The following is a 15,626-nucleotide window of genomic DNA, read 5'->3' as shown; positions in this document are numbered from 1 at the left end:
TGAAGAAACGTCAAGGATTACCAGCCACTGAGTCCTTGACAAACACGGCCTCCACTGAAAACCCCACCCTTGTCACCAGTATCCGCCTGTTGAGTTGAACCGGGCGGGTGTGTTTTTCTATGGCAAGAGGACCGGGCCTGGTTAAAAATACTACCTCCTTGTTGGCAATTGTCAAACAAATTATTCTCCCCACACATTGTGTGTGTACGGGGAGGGATCACAGTAATTGACCTGACCCCACTCGTGTTCACCAGGTGGGGCTTGGGCAGTGTAATCCACTTTGTCGGACACCTCAAGCTAAGGCGGGGGACCCATGGTAGCTACATTGTGCCCTGAGGCATGGATAGTTGTGATGTTAGTGCTCACTGTCCAGGTACACTGGCCTTGCAGGTTGGAAATTGTAGCCATTAGAGGTGGGGGGTGCTTTGAACGGGAAGTGTGAAAGTAGAAAGGGGGAAAGGTGCTTAATTATAGTAATTATTAATATTGGTCAGGGATTTTGTTTCCCCTACTTTACTGACCTGGTGTATGTCTTTATTAAGGAGGACAGCCTCCGGGTGGAGAAGACTTTAATACCCTGGTCTCATGTCATGCCAGGGATGTCCTGGCAGACTCTGGAGACCCATTTGTTCTGTGACCTGTCATAGAGTGTGTTGTAAAGACAGTTTTGATTTCTCAACTTTTCTATAATGCTACCCAACACTGTAAATGGGAAGGGGGGGGGGGTTGGTTCAGCTTGGTATATTATGATGTACCTCAAGGTTTTGGTGTGTGCTATTTGTTTTGTTAATGTAAGTGCCTTAAAGAATGTGTTCCAGTGAATGGGTGCACACATTTGCTACATTCACTTTTACACAAAGGAGCTTGGCTATGATGTAACCAGTGGATTCAGCCAGGATTTATGTCTCTCTTTCTGTTATGTGAAATATTACGGTTCATATCACAATGGGGTCTTTTTTTTTTTCTTTTGATGTCAGTTCTTCAGGCTCTGGCAAGCATATAGAATTTTCGGTTGTGGATAATATATTTGGCTAGCAGCAATGGATAATGTTTTCATTTTCAACTTTTAAAAGTTAATTTTACTGCTGTGCCATTAAGAAAAGATTTGAGCTCAGTCATTTATTTCTAATTGCCTTGAAAAAGAAAAGGTGTGCTAAAGTTGAGGCGTTATCGGGTCTATGACGTCAGATACTAACGTATCCTGTTTTGAGTTATGCAGTTGCCCATTGTACATGCACAATTAAGCTCTACCTGTGTCTATTGATCGAGTCACTATTTCAATATTGATCATAACTTTGTGTGTTACACTAAAGGTTTTCATTCTGGCTCTCTCTTGCATGGCTGCATTAGCATAATGGTCAGTTTTTATGTCGCCCCAGACTAGTTTTTTTTTTCTTTTCGTGGTTTCATTTTAGGTGTATCTGTTGACACCTGTGGATGTCTTGTTTATGGTAATTGTTCCCTTAATTTGATTCCCAATTGTCCGGCTTCGTGTCCCAAATCAGTGTTATGTTAGCTATACCTATAAAGGAAGAATTGTAAGTTTAGAAAATTATTATTATTATTATTATTATTATTATTATTAAAATTGTATTCAGCGGTTATATTTTTGAATTATGGATAGCTCAAATAAAAAAAAATCTATGAGGAAATTGAGATTTTTTGAGAGATGGGTGTTTGAATTTGTTAGAAATTACAGGAACATTAGACCCTGGGAATTGGATGCTTAACTCATTAATCTTGTTTTGTAGGTGGGTGTTTTTTTTGTTTTTTTTTTTGTTTTTTTTTTTTCATGGCTAGGATTTTGCCCCTTTTTTGCACTGGAAATGTTTTTATTTTCTTGTGATTCAGTTATAAATGAAATCAAAGCTATGAAAATAATTAAATTTTTAACAAGTTTTTCATGCTTACAGCTTTAATGTATGAGAAGAAAACTTGTGAAGTAACAAATTATTTTGAAATAAGGGGCAAGGAAGTTGATTTGTTCTATGTTCTGTATCCTTTCTTTTTCTTAAAGGTATTAAACATTGTAAAATGGCTCTTTGCTGTTTGTATTAGATTCAAGGATCATCTGTGCTTGAGCAGATTTATGAGATACCGTTTTTTATGAGCATTATTATTACTATATTTTTCAAAAAGCTCCACATCAAGAGAACAAGTCTTGGATCTATCTGATATCGTATTGTGTTCTCAGTATGTGGCTATCATTTGCAGGCTTCCTTTGTCTGAGTCATTGTTGGTACCTCTGAAAGAAAGTCTTCAAGCGCACAATATCCTGTATGCTGGATTTCAAATAAAAAAAAAATATATATATATATATATATTTTGCCCTGTGTGTATAGATATATCAACCTTCCTAGCTAACTGTAATGGGAGCACATGGGCCCCTGACAAGGAAAATAAAACTTAAAAACAGCTAGTTGGTCTTAATTTTCAGACCCAATTACGGTAAAGTCTTGAAAATTTCGTCGCTTAAAAATTAATTAATATTTTTAATTGTGTAAATCCGACTAATTTGTCAAAATTACCTCTCCCCGACTCCTGGGTATGACGAAATTTTCAAAAATCCGGCCTTTGGGCTTTTATCCTTAGCGACTGTTATCTTTGACCTTCCTATATTGTGGGATATTTATTACTACTTCCTAAGTCATTTTCTGGTGGTAAATAATAATCTATTTATTAGTGCATCTCGATTAAGTTATATTTAACTTACTGTACCCGAAAACATGTTGAGAATTATTTTCTCGGTAAGAAACATACCTCCTGATAGAGGAGAAGGATCAAGATAAGCCTAATTGCAACCTTGCATCATAACCTGGACGCGACACGTTTAAAATATTACGCACTTGGGAACGTTTGTTGCATGCAGGGCTTTTCCCAGGATTGAGTGTCAGGTATTCTAAAATTACCATCTGTAACTTCCTAAAAATTTACAGGGTGTTAAAATAATGATCTCCCGTTGACGATCTTCCGCAATTTAAGTTCTTTGAACTAATATGAAAACTGCATTTTTTTATTGCTTACATCGCGAACAATCTCCCGATGAAGATGTGAAAATTGCCTTTTCGTCTAGCAAGGATCGCGACCGATCTCCCGCTGACGATCTTCCGCGAACGAAGTTCCCTAAATCCCTTGAACTTATATGAAAATTGCATTTCATTCTTGCTTACATCGCGGACGATCTCCCAATGATGATATGAAAATTGCCTTTTCGTCTCGCTCGGATCGCGAACGATCTCCCTCTGACGATTTTACGCGAACAAAGTCCTGACGATAGTACGCAAACGATTCTCCGCCGAAGATATGCCGTGAGCGGGGAAGGGGGGGTTAAAGATAAAACTAAATATATGTATTATTTATAATATTCAAAGGGGGAGGTGGGTTTAAAATAATGATCTCCCGCTGACGATCGTTCGCAAACTAAGTTCCTTGAACTAATATGAAAACTGCATTTTATTATTGCCTACATCGCGAACAATCTCCCAATGAAGATATGAAAATTGCCTTTACGTCAAAGCTAGGATCGCGAACGATCTCCCTCTGATATGATCTTACGCGAACAAAGTCCTGAGGATATTACCCGAACGATTCTCCGCCGAAGATATACCGTGAGCGGGGGAAGGGGGGCGGATTAAAGATCAAATGAAAATGAATATTTTTTAAAAATCCAAAGTGTGTGTGTGTGTGTGTGTGTGTGTGGGGGGGGGGGGGGGGGGGGGGGGTTTAAATAATCTCCCGCTGACGATCTTCCGTGAACAAAGTTCCCTAAATCCCTTGAACTAATATGAAAATTGCATTTCATTCTTGCTTACATAGCGAACGATCTCCCGATGATGATATGAAAATTGCCTTTTCGTCTCGCTCGGATCGCGACTGACGATCTTACGCGAACAAAGTCTTGACGATATTACGCGATCGATTCTCCGCTGAAGATATGCCGTGAGCGGGGGAAGGGGGGGGGTTTAAAGATAAAATGAAAAATAAATATTATTTGTAAAATTCAAAGGGGGAGGGGGGGGGGGTTAAAATAATGATCTCTTGCTGACGATCTTCCACGAACGAAGTTCCCTTGAACAAATATGATAAGTGCATTTTATTCTCGCTTACATCGCGAACGATCTCCCGCTGAAGATATGAAGATTGCCTTTTCGTCTCTCTCGAATCGCAAACGATCTCCCGCTGATGATCTTATGCGAACGGAGTCCGTTACAAATATGAAAATTATCTTCTCGTCTCGTTTGGATCGCGAACGATCTGTTGACGATATTACGCGAACGATTCTCCGCTGAAGATATGAAAATTGCCATCTCGTCCCATTCGCATTGCGAACGATCTCCATGTGCGAGCCAGGTAATCGTTAAATGGTCCTAAATTGAACATGGACATGAATAGAAGTGACGGGTACATTTCACTTCGAGATAATATCTTGACTTTTTCATTGTGTCTTCCGGGTACATTTCACTTCGAGATAATATCTTGATTTTTTCATTGTGTCTTCCTCATTTAGGACAGCCGCCGATAACAATAACGGCGTTACAAATGACAAAGCCGCGGCCTGTGACTTCTATTTGCCGGCTTGATAACGCACCTTAAGCCAGGTAATAGTAATGCAACTAAAGACAAAAGGCCGACGTTCCCGCAATTGAGAACGGGAATTCACATCTAAACCATCTATATTGAGAGTAACCGCTCGCAGGGGCGAACTATTGTTCCTATCTCCCATTGAGAGTGTTATCGGCAATGTTATCCTGATGGTATCATTGTCTTGAATCAACTGACGCATTACCTTCATGTTTGAGCTGGACAACGCGGCCATATTTGGTGACGAACTTTTCAAAAATTATCGAGTACCTCATTTTTAAGGTCGACGAAGTTTTCAAAGGGAAAAAAATTACGTCGGCGGCAAATCGTCTGTCGACGAAATTTTCAAGAACGACGAAATTTTCAAGACTTTACCGTAGTATACTTACAGCCAAGGAATATCAGTGATAGTTCACTAAAATGAAACCTTTTGATGATTTATAACAAGGAAAAGTAAGGCACTGTTTTATACCAATACCTACTTAATCCTTCTTAAGGCAAAATAAAGCCTCCCACACAGTTGGATTGATCTACTTTGACCGATGATGTCTCTGGGAATGGGGCCTTAATGTATAAGGAGTGTATATAAATTAGCCGATCATGTCAAAGCTTGTCAGCACTAGGTGTCATTTTGATATCAGTTTGATCCCAGGACAGGAATGGAAGCAAAACATGAGCCATATTAATTTTGATGAGTGGTATTAAGATAAAGGTTCATTTATGAAGGTAAATTTGTTCAGCCACTCTATAATCAAGCCTGATTTTGTATATTTTATTATTTCATCATCATCATTATTATTATTATTATTATTATTATTATTATTATTATTATTATTTTATCTCCAGGTTTGTGAACCATGTAGCCTTCCATCCCAGTGGGACATGTATAGCAGCAGCCGGGACAGACTCCACAGTCAAAGTATGGGACATCAGGATGAACAAACTGCTGCAACATTACACTGGTCAGTAAATGATTCTCTCTCTCTCTCTCTCTCTCTCTCTCTCTCTCTCTGTTTGTTTTTGTGTGTGGAGGTGTAAGATGAAAAAAAATGCTTTCTTGAATCAGTCTTTTATGGCATTGATTTCACTTTGGAAGCATTTTTTATGAATTTTGAAAATAATTTTATTTATTTATTTGTTTATTTATTTACACTTTAAATACTTATTTCTTTATTTACTGTAATTGTCTAGTATGTATATTGCATATTAGTATTTTGGGGGATGGATGCCTTTTGCATTTTCAGACTTTATCCAATAAATAAAACCTGTAATATATCCTATCATATATTCACTACAGCTCACACATCACCTGTGAATAGCTTGTCATTTCACGCCAGTGGCAACTATCTCATCACTGCCTCAGATGATTCTACTCTCAAAATACTGGACCTGCTGGAAGGAAGGCTCTTCTATACTCTTCATGGACATCAGGTAATCACGAAATTGAGTCTGCGGCGATGACCATTGGCCCCATGAAGCCTAAGTACCAAATACAGTTGAAGTTGAGCCTCTGTCGAGCACTGAATTTGTTACTTTACTGGCCACGGTATCTGCTTAGAGTTAGTTGATTGTTATACCATAGTGTTCCAAATGGCTATCAGGTAGAAAATTAAAAAAAGAAATTGGCACAGAGTGGTTATGTATTGAATTCAAATATTTGTGTCACATTTGGGCTACTCCATTCTCAGGATGTGCTTGGACTACTTTACATGGACACCGTTGTGAAAACTCCACTTGTATTGTGCATGGTTGACAGACTGGTGCTGTGGATTGAGATGTTCATTATTTACTTATTTACCTGAACATACTTTATTACTTAAGCAGTGATTCACTTAATTATCCTTCCCTATGACTTAAAATTACATCTCAGTTTTCATCTTTAGATTAGTAAAATGGTTGTTGTAAAATGATTTCCAAAAAAAAAAATTTTTTTTTCATTTAGTGCCTTTGATTTTATCTTATTAACAAAGCCATCTGAATGTCTGAATCACATTAGAAAGTAAGTGTAGATATGTATCAGTGTATGTGTTTTTATAATACAATTCTTTCAATTAAAAATATTTTCAGATTGACATAACTATTCTAAGTCTACTACCATACAGTGTTTCAATCTCATTCTGTTCCCTTCCCCAGGGGCCTGCCACTGCTGTCAAGTTCTCACGCTCCGGCGAGTATTTCGCCTCAGGGGGCTCGGACGAGCAGGTGCTCGTGTGGAAGACCAATTTCGACCAGGTGGACTACAACGAGGTGCTACAGTCACACCGGCGGAGAGAGTTTGTGGATCCTCCTCCCCATGTGCACGACATCCCTCCGCGGTCTCCTCATAGATCTCCGGCCAGGCCAGCTGCACCAAAGGTATCCAGGACTCCGCCACATATCACTGGGTTCCCCTGCAAAAATTTGTCTCATTAATGCTCGCTAACGGTTCTTAATCTGTCCTAGACCATAATGTGTTTCTCTTCTAATGAAAAATGTTCTTAATCTGTTGTAGGACATTCTGAAGGACTTCCCAAAAACAGTTCCAAATGTTCTAGAATAGATTAAGAACCGTAAGTGAATGTTAAATGAGACAAATTTTCACAGGGATTATTAGCTTGGACGCTGTATTTAGGCCTGCGTATAATAAGGGTGCAATAAGAACAATTTGCAACACTGACTAATAGATCCTCAGTTCAGAAATGCTATCCATCATTTGTAACAACATCATCTTAGGACCCTTTCAGAACAAGTTGATCCACAGGCTAATACAGGGCTTGACATTAAGGGTGGCCCACTGGCCCAAAAAGCAAGTATGCCATGTGTCAAATCATCCTGCACTATTTACCGATATCTCGGACCAGTATCAAAAAAAGTTAGTGTCAAGCCCTGTAACAGATCTGTGGATCGAATGTGACTGACCCACTTAAAAGGTATGCCACCCGATCCCCTAATGGACTCCCTGCAGGGGCAGAGCAATAAAATCTCGGATCGAAGTTTATAAATGTGATTGCAATTGAGTACATGTGCATTTGGGTTATGAAAAAGAAGAGAGCGTAGTTTTGCTGTTATATCAGTACACAGCAGTTTTTCTTTCTCTATTCAGTTAGATGCCCGCGCAGGTTTACGCAATATGTCAGACATACCGCCAGGTGTCACTGATGTTGGTCCTGCCCTGTTCTCTCAACCACGGGTAATAAAAATATTCCTCCTCTTCCATCTTATAATATTAGCTAGAAAAGAAGTTTATAGTCAACAACATTTTTTAATCGAAGTCATGCCTGAATTTGAGCATCTAACTAACAGAGACACCTAGATGACAAATTGTGTTTTGCTGCCATCTATCTTAACTTTTTTTCCTCGTTTAAGATAAAATGCTTTCTTTTTTATATACATGTATCTAAAAAGCCAATAAAAGACTTATTTATATCATGTAACTTCATGGTTGTATTTACGTGACAGTACATCTGAAGACACGAGTTATCCTCTCCTTTCAGAATACGTCGCATGATGCAACGGTGGGCCTTGGAGACTTGGAGATGACGTCAACAGACAGAGCCATGCGGGGCGACACGTCTTCGTATCCCTCTGGTACTCAGCCACTTGAAGCCCAGTCTCTACCGCCTCAGCTCAGTAGCACACTAGAACATATTGTAGGACAGCTTGATATCATAACACAGGTAGGTTTTTCAATTTTATTTTTATATTTTCTTTTTTAACAAAGGCTTTTCTGGTCATGTTCAGGTGGAACTGAGACCCCATTCTCAGATTATAGGCTGGTAAAACTATTGCTACTGTAGCTAAAATGCCGGGAAAAAGACTCTTATGGACAAATTTGATGTTAAACATTTAGATGTTTTGAAAATAATATTTGCTATCAGACATAGCTCTATTCCCAACATATAGGTTTAATATTTCTGAAGTTGTCGATTGATTAACTAAGCCAAAGTCTGATTTTTGGCATGATATGATATTGTCCATACATTGGCAATGCAAGCAAAGTTGAGCCTTTTGTTTAAGTGCATAGTCTACAGCTTGCATTTCAGTTTGAAAAGAAGTTTTTGTTGGAAGTCTCACAAAAGAACTGAATGGCCGAAATATTGTATTTAGAAATAAAGACAACTGTTTGCTGTTATTAACATGTAAATTGCTATTATGGTCGAATAATTATTCTTTTTTATTCTTTTTTTTTTTTCTTTCATGTAGACTGTGTCTATTTTGGAACAACGACTGACAATGACGGAGAACAAACTCCGTGAAGTGATAGACAATCAGCAGAAGATCACACTACAAGTCAGACCTAATGACTAAATTGTTCCAAAAATGAATGTGCATGGCGTTTGTTTCAAGTATATATTATTGTATGTCAGCACAGCTGTCCAAGTCAACTGTTTTTTAAATGAGCAAGATCTGCAGTGTTTGTTCAGCTTCAGTTGCTGACAGGGTGTTTTTTATTTGGATACAAGGAAAAGATGTGTGTGTATAAATATAGACATCTTGTGTCTGGGAGTAAAATATTAATACCAATGTAAAAGTCATGAGAAAAAGGGAATGCAAGCATTGTTTTTGTGTATACTTTAAAGAAAGAGTAATTTCTCAAAACTCACTGTAAATATGGACTATATAGATTGTGTATTTAATTTTTATGTACAGACACAGATGTGTCTGTACATATTGCCATCACCTGCGTCTGTCGTCGCCGATGCCGATGCCGATGGCGATGCCGATGCCGATGCCGATGCCGATGCCGTCGCCGTGCACTTTCCTTGTAAACACGATAAGTGGAAGGCAGTTTTACTTTTTGGCTTTATATTTACAGAGCTGATGAATATTCATAAAATGCAGGTCAAGTTCGAAAATCAGCATGATCAGGCCATTATTGTAGAAGTTATGCTGTTTTTTCACTTTTCAGCATATTTTTCACATTTCCTCAGATTCAATTCTTAGGCATGTTAACAGTCTCATTATTAAACTAATAAGATACGTAAAAGTTTTTGTTTGACATTTCCTGCATCTTTACAACATTGTTAGTTGATTTTGTAAAAATGATGGTAAACTTGTTATCGTGTATTGTGTAATAAAGTGTCAAAAATGGAAATAAACTCATATCATTGCAGTTTGTCAGATTCAATCATTCACTATGTTCAGAATCTCAGAATGGAAGAAATTGGACATTTAACACTGCTCTATTGATATTTTTCCCATCTCATCAATTTTCTTAGTTGATCATATAAAAATTGCAGTAAACTGTTAATTTTGTTTTATGTTAAAAATTGTTAAAAATGGAAAAAAAAAAAACATTTCAGAACAGTGCTGTCTTGTTTACATTTTGGCATTTTCAAGTTGTGACTTAGAGGTTCCATGGGCCTGAAGACCTTTGCTAGTCACATTTTCTGAATATCCATGATACTAATATTTTATTATTAAAAATTGATGGTCATTATGCTGTTAAACATTATGTAATATTGCATCAAAATTTGAAAAAAACCTATTTTGGGCAATGCTCCCATGATGACCATTTAAGAAAAACCATGTCACTTACTGTTCTCAAACAGTACAGTAAATATGTATATAGATGTGTCTGTACATATTGCCATCACCTGCGTCTGTCGTCGCCGTCATCGCCGTCGCCGGTGCCGTGCACTTTCATTATAAACACGATAAGTGGAAGGCAGTTTTACTTTTGGGCTTTATATTTACAGAGCTGATGAATATTCATAAAACGCAGGTCAAGTTCGAAAATCAGCATGATTGGGCCATTTTTGTAGAAGTTATGCTTTTTTTTCACTTTTCAGCATATATGCAACACTGTAAACACATTCCAAAGAAAACCGATAGGCCTGTTGTCATGAAACTCACAGGAGTAATCTATCTTACTAAAATGCAGGTCAAGTTCGAAAATCGGCATGATCGGGCCACTATTTTAGTAGTTATGCTGTTTTTTCATTTTTCAGCATATATGCAACACTGTAAACACAATATAAGAAAAACAGATAGGCCAATTGTCATTAAACTCACAGGAGTGGTCAATCTTACTAAAACGCAGGTTGAGTTCGAAAATCAGCATAATCGGGCCATTATTTTAGAAGCAATGCTGTTTTTTCACATTTCCTCAGATTAAATTCTTAGGCATGTTAACAGTCTTATTGTTTTACTAATAAGATACATAAAAGTGTTTGTTTGACATTTCCTGCATCTTTACACCATTGTAAGTTGATTATGTAAAAATGATGGTAAACTTGTTATCGTGTATTGTGTAATAAAGTGTCAAAAATGGAAATAAACTCATATCATTGCAGTTTGTCAGATTCAATCATTCACTATGTTCAGAATCTCAGAATGGAAGAAATTGGACATTTAACACTGCTCTATTGATATTTTTCCCATCTCATCAATTTTCTTAGTTGATCATATAAAAATTGCAGTAAACTGTTAATTTTGTTTTATGTTAAAAAAGTGTTAAAAATGGAAATAAACCCATGTCAGAACAGTGCTGTCTTGTTTCACATTTCCTCAGATTCAATTCTTAGGCATGTTAACAGTCTCATTATTTAACTAATAAGACATGTAAAAGTGTTTGGTTGACATTTCCTGCATCTTTACAACATTATTAGTTGATTATGTAAAAATGATGGTAAACTTGTTATCGTGTATTGTGTAATAATAGGTACCGGCAGCAAGCATATAACGCATAGAAAAACCTGCTTAAAAGCGCCAAAAAGGTCATTTTCAAGGTTTAATTTCAGTATCAAATTTAATAGTAACCCCCTATATTTTTATACCATATAAAAGGGCAGGTGTTGCTCTTACAAATAATATAAAACAAAGCTAGATTTGACATTAAAAAACGTAGTCTAATAAGAGATGTAAATAACATGTTACGCGCAGTTTAGCAGAATTGTACTGCTGCTGACAGCACAGCAGCGCTTAGGTGCAAATGCGCTCCTTGACAAGGCATTAGAAAACGTCTCGGGGATTTTCCGCTATTACTTGCACACGCATGTTTTTGTTGTCATCTTAAAGCTGAAAAGAAGAGCTAGCCAACGAAGTAACATTCGAAAATATCCACCAAGAAAAAATTATAAAAGTCGACAAAAAAAGGTAAGTTTTAAAGATTTGTCGAAAGAAAAACTAAAATATTTATATAATGCAAATTATTTACCCCCCACAAACTATGTATCAAAATAAAGTGCAAATTCTGTAGATTTTAATGATATTCGAAACTAAATTACAAATCCACAGGCGCAAATTCTCCAGGCGATCAAAGATATCAACCCGTGTGCCGTCTACAACATGGCTGCGCCCGCGAAGAGCGTGTCGAAAGCTCCTCTGCCGTTTTTATCATAAAATTTGTGTCTACTTGTCTAATTTAGGGACAATGAAAGGTAAGAAACCCCCTAAGCTAGTCACGGTCACATGCTTTTGGCATTTCTTGACGAAATCTATAAAATATGTTCGAACTACTTCAATATGCATGTGTAAAGAAAGTTGAGTTCATTTGGTTTGTATTACGGACGAGGCCTCAGGCAAACAATGGACTTCAGAGCTTTCCTAGTGTGTCCAAATTAAAAAATGTGACACGTTTCTGTTATACTAGTGTTACATATGATCTAAAAATTGTACTGATTTAATTTAAGGACTTAGGGTCTCATATTTTTTAAGATAATTAATTTTCTACTGCACACGATCATGAGCGATTATAGGCCTACGACTTTTTTTAGTAGAGCTATATTTAAAAGACATCGTATTTGACAGGAAGTAACTGATGCTTTAATTTATTCATTGTTTAAAATTGCAAACACTTATTTCATTTATTCAAGGCAATATATTTTGACAGTGTTATTTACCATTATTTTAAGGCCACAAGCAGAACTCGGGAATGGCCAGCCCCAACACAAGCTGGAATGAGTGTGAATTGCCTGAAGTAATTATCAGTTGAATAGGTAGTAATGGAACATATTCTGCTCTCATCAATAATTTAGGCCTTACTGCTGTATATCAACAAATATTTCAGAAACATAATTTTAGCATAATTCTTAAAATAACAAAAGGGAAATTAACTTATTAAAATATTGTATGAATAGGCCTATATTAAAATTAATTTTAGAAAAATTTGTATTTTATAGATTGGGATATTTCTTACTTTCACATCATGATGCTTCGTGAAACTGCTCAATGTTTTTATGTGTGAAAACCTTTGATCAATTATTTTAGATGACGACTACCTCCATATATTGGGAAAAAATCTTCAGCGTGACAGAATATGGAAGGTGACCAGATCCCCTATTGTGCATTGTACAAACAAGCATCGTGTCCAGTTGTTTGTGTTGAGAAAGATTTATGCCTTTTATTAAAGGCTATTTAGTAAATTTAATTTTAATTTTAATTAAGAGGAAAGGAAATTTATTTCAAGTGGGGTCTAAGACAAAAAATAGGAGATAGAAGACACAGACTGAATATATGTCTTTGCATGGGACCTTGAACTGAAAACATTATCCAGTCATTGTTTGGAAATTCCTATCTTGAAGGATTTACAGATGCTGTACTTAAAATACAAAAACATATTCTGTTAAAGCAGTGAAATGCAGTTATATGCATTGCAAAGAATAAGAGTACTAGTGTATTAAAAGTAAGATTGCTCTGGATAAGAAATGTTGGCATAATAAATTAACAAGACAGTCAAATTACTGATGCAAGTAGATTTTTCGGGTATTTATACTGTGTTTTGCCCATTTAAAAAAAAATATGTCATCTAAATACTTTGTAAATGCAATATTGTTAAAGATAAGGTTATTAGCTTTCCAATGATACCTAGATCAAGCCTGTGGCATGAATGGTAACTGAGTAATCATCAATTTACTTTTGCAATTCAGTTTAAGTACATGCAATGGTAGAAATTCCATCTGCGATATTGCCTTTTTTTCTAATTTTGCAAGCTATTTATAGAAAAAGTATTATCCCAGTGTATTTGAAAAAAATTAGACATGATATCTGTATATAGTTGTGCCATTTAAAACAAAAATTGTTAGCAATTACCCGTAGAATAACAAATAATAAATGCATCAATTTGCTTGTATGTGAATAATCAGCATTGTTTTATTATGGCCGCTTGATACAAAATAGCATTTTCATTGCAGAGTATCTCAGAAACGGTTATTTTTTTCCAACATGAAATGATGTATTTTACTTCTATGTATATAGTTGTAAGTAATGCATTACTTTAATACTTACTGATATCATTTTTGGTCAGTACAGAGGGTCTGTAAAATGGCAAAAAATAACGGAATCTCTATTAACTTGAAACGTCTATTTTACTAAAACTTAAATCGCTCATATCTCGGGAACTGTTGGTGCTAGAGAGTCAAATAAAGTATCATTGTACATCATTTCCAAAGTTCTTTCATTTGGTGCATTGTTTATACCTGTAACTATTAAAACAAAAAATGGCTGCCGATACCTAGTAATAAAGTGTCAAAAATGGAAATAAACTCACATCATTGCAGTTTGTGAGATTCAATCATTCACTATGTTCAGAATCTCAGAATGGAGGAAATTGGACATTTAACACTATTCTATTGATATTTTTCCCATCTCATCAATTTTCTTAGTTGATCATATGAAAATTGCAGTAAACTGTTTATTTTGTTTTATGTTAAAAAATTGTTAAAAATGAAAAAAAAAAAAACATTTCAGAACAGTGCCGTTTTTGTTTACATTTTGGCATTTTCAAGTTGTGACTTTGAAGTTCCATGGGCCTGAAGACCTTTGCTAGTCACATTTTCTGAATATCCATGATACTAATATTTTATTATTAAAATTGATGGTCATTATGCTGTTAAACATTATGTAATATTGCATCAAAATTAAAAAAAAAAAAACTATTTTGGGCACTGCTCCCATGATGACCATTTAAGAAAAAGCATGTCACTTACTGTTCTCAAACTTACAGGAAAGAAACATGGGACTAAAATACAGCTTCAGTAGGCAATGCAGTCTGTTTGGTAATTCTTACTGCCAGTTAAACGGTTTCACATATTGGCATTTTCAAAGTGTGACTTTGAAGTTCCACGGGCTTGTTTATTATTGCATCAAAATTGGCAAAATGACCTCTTTTGCATCATTTTTTCTGTTATTTTGTCTGTACATTTGACAGCTTTGCTGCCTTGTTTTGTAAATATTGTTGGTAAGCCTAGAGAGTTTGTACATATTTCTTATATATAAAAAAAAAGTCTGGAAAATTTTTACTTACATGATGCTCTGATAGAATGTGAAATGTTCATTATTTTGGGGATAAATATGAAATGCCTGTAATATTGAGGAGGCAAAGGCAGTCATTTAGTGGTATGGGGTAAAAATAGATTTTGATCACCTATTTTATGTTTTCCTTATTGCTCAGTATTACCACTACCTTATTTCTTCAATTTCAGGATCTGTATAAAAATGTTTTTAGGTCAATTTTTAGGTTTTGACTGGCAAGAGTAAGAGTCATTGCCCTTTATCACCGTTTTGAAAACCCTTGCATAAATCTAAATTGTGCTATATATTTTAACATCAAATGTAGAATTCACTTTAATTTTCAGATTTTTTACCATTTAAATTTCAGTGTGCTTAACATGACATATTTAAGCTGTATTATGCTTTTCAGTTACAAAGCTAGTTTTATTTTAGTAAAAAAAAAAAAAAGATCACATCATCATTCGTAACATAAAATATGTAAATAATGTTAATGTATTTTCTTTAACTAACTAGAATTGGGAGGTTTGTTTGCTCAAATAAAATAGATCTTGCTCAGCCAACTTCTATTAAGATATCTCCATTTTCGTTCAGAATCTCGGGGAAAACAATGCCATATGATCAGCAAGGCAGTAGAAGCCAACCTTGGCACATTTCTGTTCCATTCTTTTAGGTGGTTTTTCTGCTGAGCTGAAGACTGAGTGACATTCAAAACTCTACAGAGCTTATTTTGTTTTATTTGGGAGAACAGACCTATAGACTGTGATAGAAAAGAAATAAGAATTGCTCTTAAATTGGAATATTCTCTGGAAAATAAAGCAGTAGGGAAGTTTCAA

General features: G+C 35.8%; 1 protein-coding gene across 4 annotated transcripts in view; it reads left to right on the top strand.

Moving 5' to 3' along the window:
- The window catches only part of LOC106156934 (uncharacterized), a 26,004-nt gene extending 10,378 nt beyond the window's left edge, over positions 1-15,626 (top strand). Inside the window, exons 8-16 of one of the 4 annotated variants that reach the window (XM_087016037.1) lie at positions 5,428-5,543; positions 5,879-6,012; positions 6,715-6,936; positions 7,664-7,750; positions 8,055-8,237; positions 8,764-11,658; positions 11,800-11,942; positions 12,417-12,500; positions 12,772-15,626. In XM_087016037.1, the coding sequence (XP_086872163.1) occupies positions 5,428-5,543; positions 5,879-6,012; positions 6,715-6,936; positions 7,664-7,750; positions 8,055-8,237; positions 8,764-8,868 (847 nt within the window). In that variant the 3' untranslated portion in view covers positions 8,869-11,658; positions 11,800-11,942; positions 12,417-12,500; positions 12,772-15,626. Of the gene's footprint in view, positions 1-5,427; positions 5,544-5,878; positions 6,013-6,714; positions 6,937-7,663; positions 7,751-8,054; positions 8,238-8,763; positions 11,943-12,416; positions 12,501-12,771 lie in introns of all 4 variants that reach the window. The other 3 variants (XM_087016038.1, XM_087016036.1, XM_087016039.1) reach the window with 3 other exon arrangements.

This window comes from Lingula anatina, chromosome 6 (genome assembly GCF_051362555.1).
Source record: "Lingula anatina isolate TDL-2025a chromosome 6, LinAna3.0, whole genome shotgun sequence".
In the NCBI taxonomy this organism is placed as follows: Eukaryota; Metazoa; Brachiopoda; class Lingulata; order Lingulida; family Lingulidae; genus Lingula; species Lingula anatina.
The sequence above is the reverse complement of the archived record's forward strand: the minus strand, read 5'-3'. Positions and strand labels throughout refer to the sequence as shown.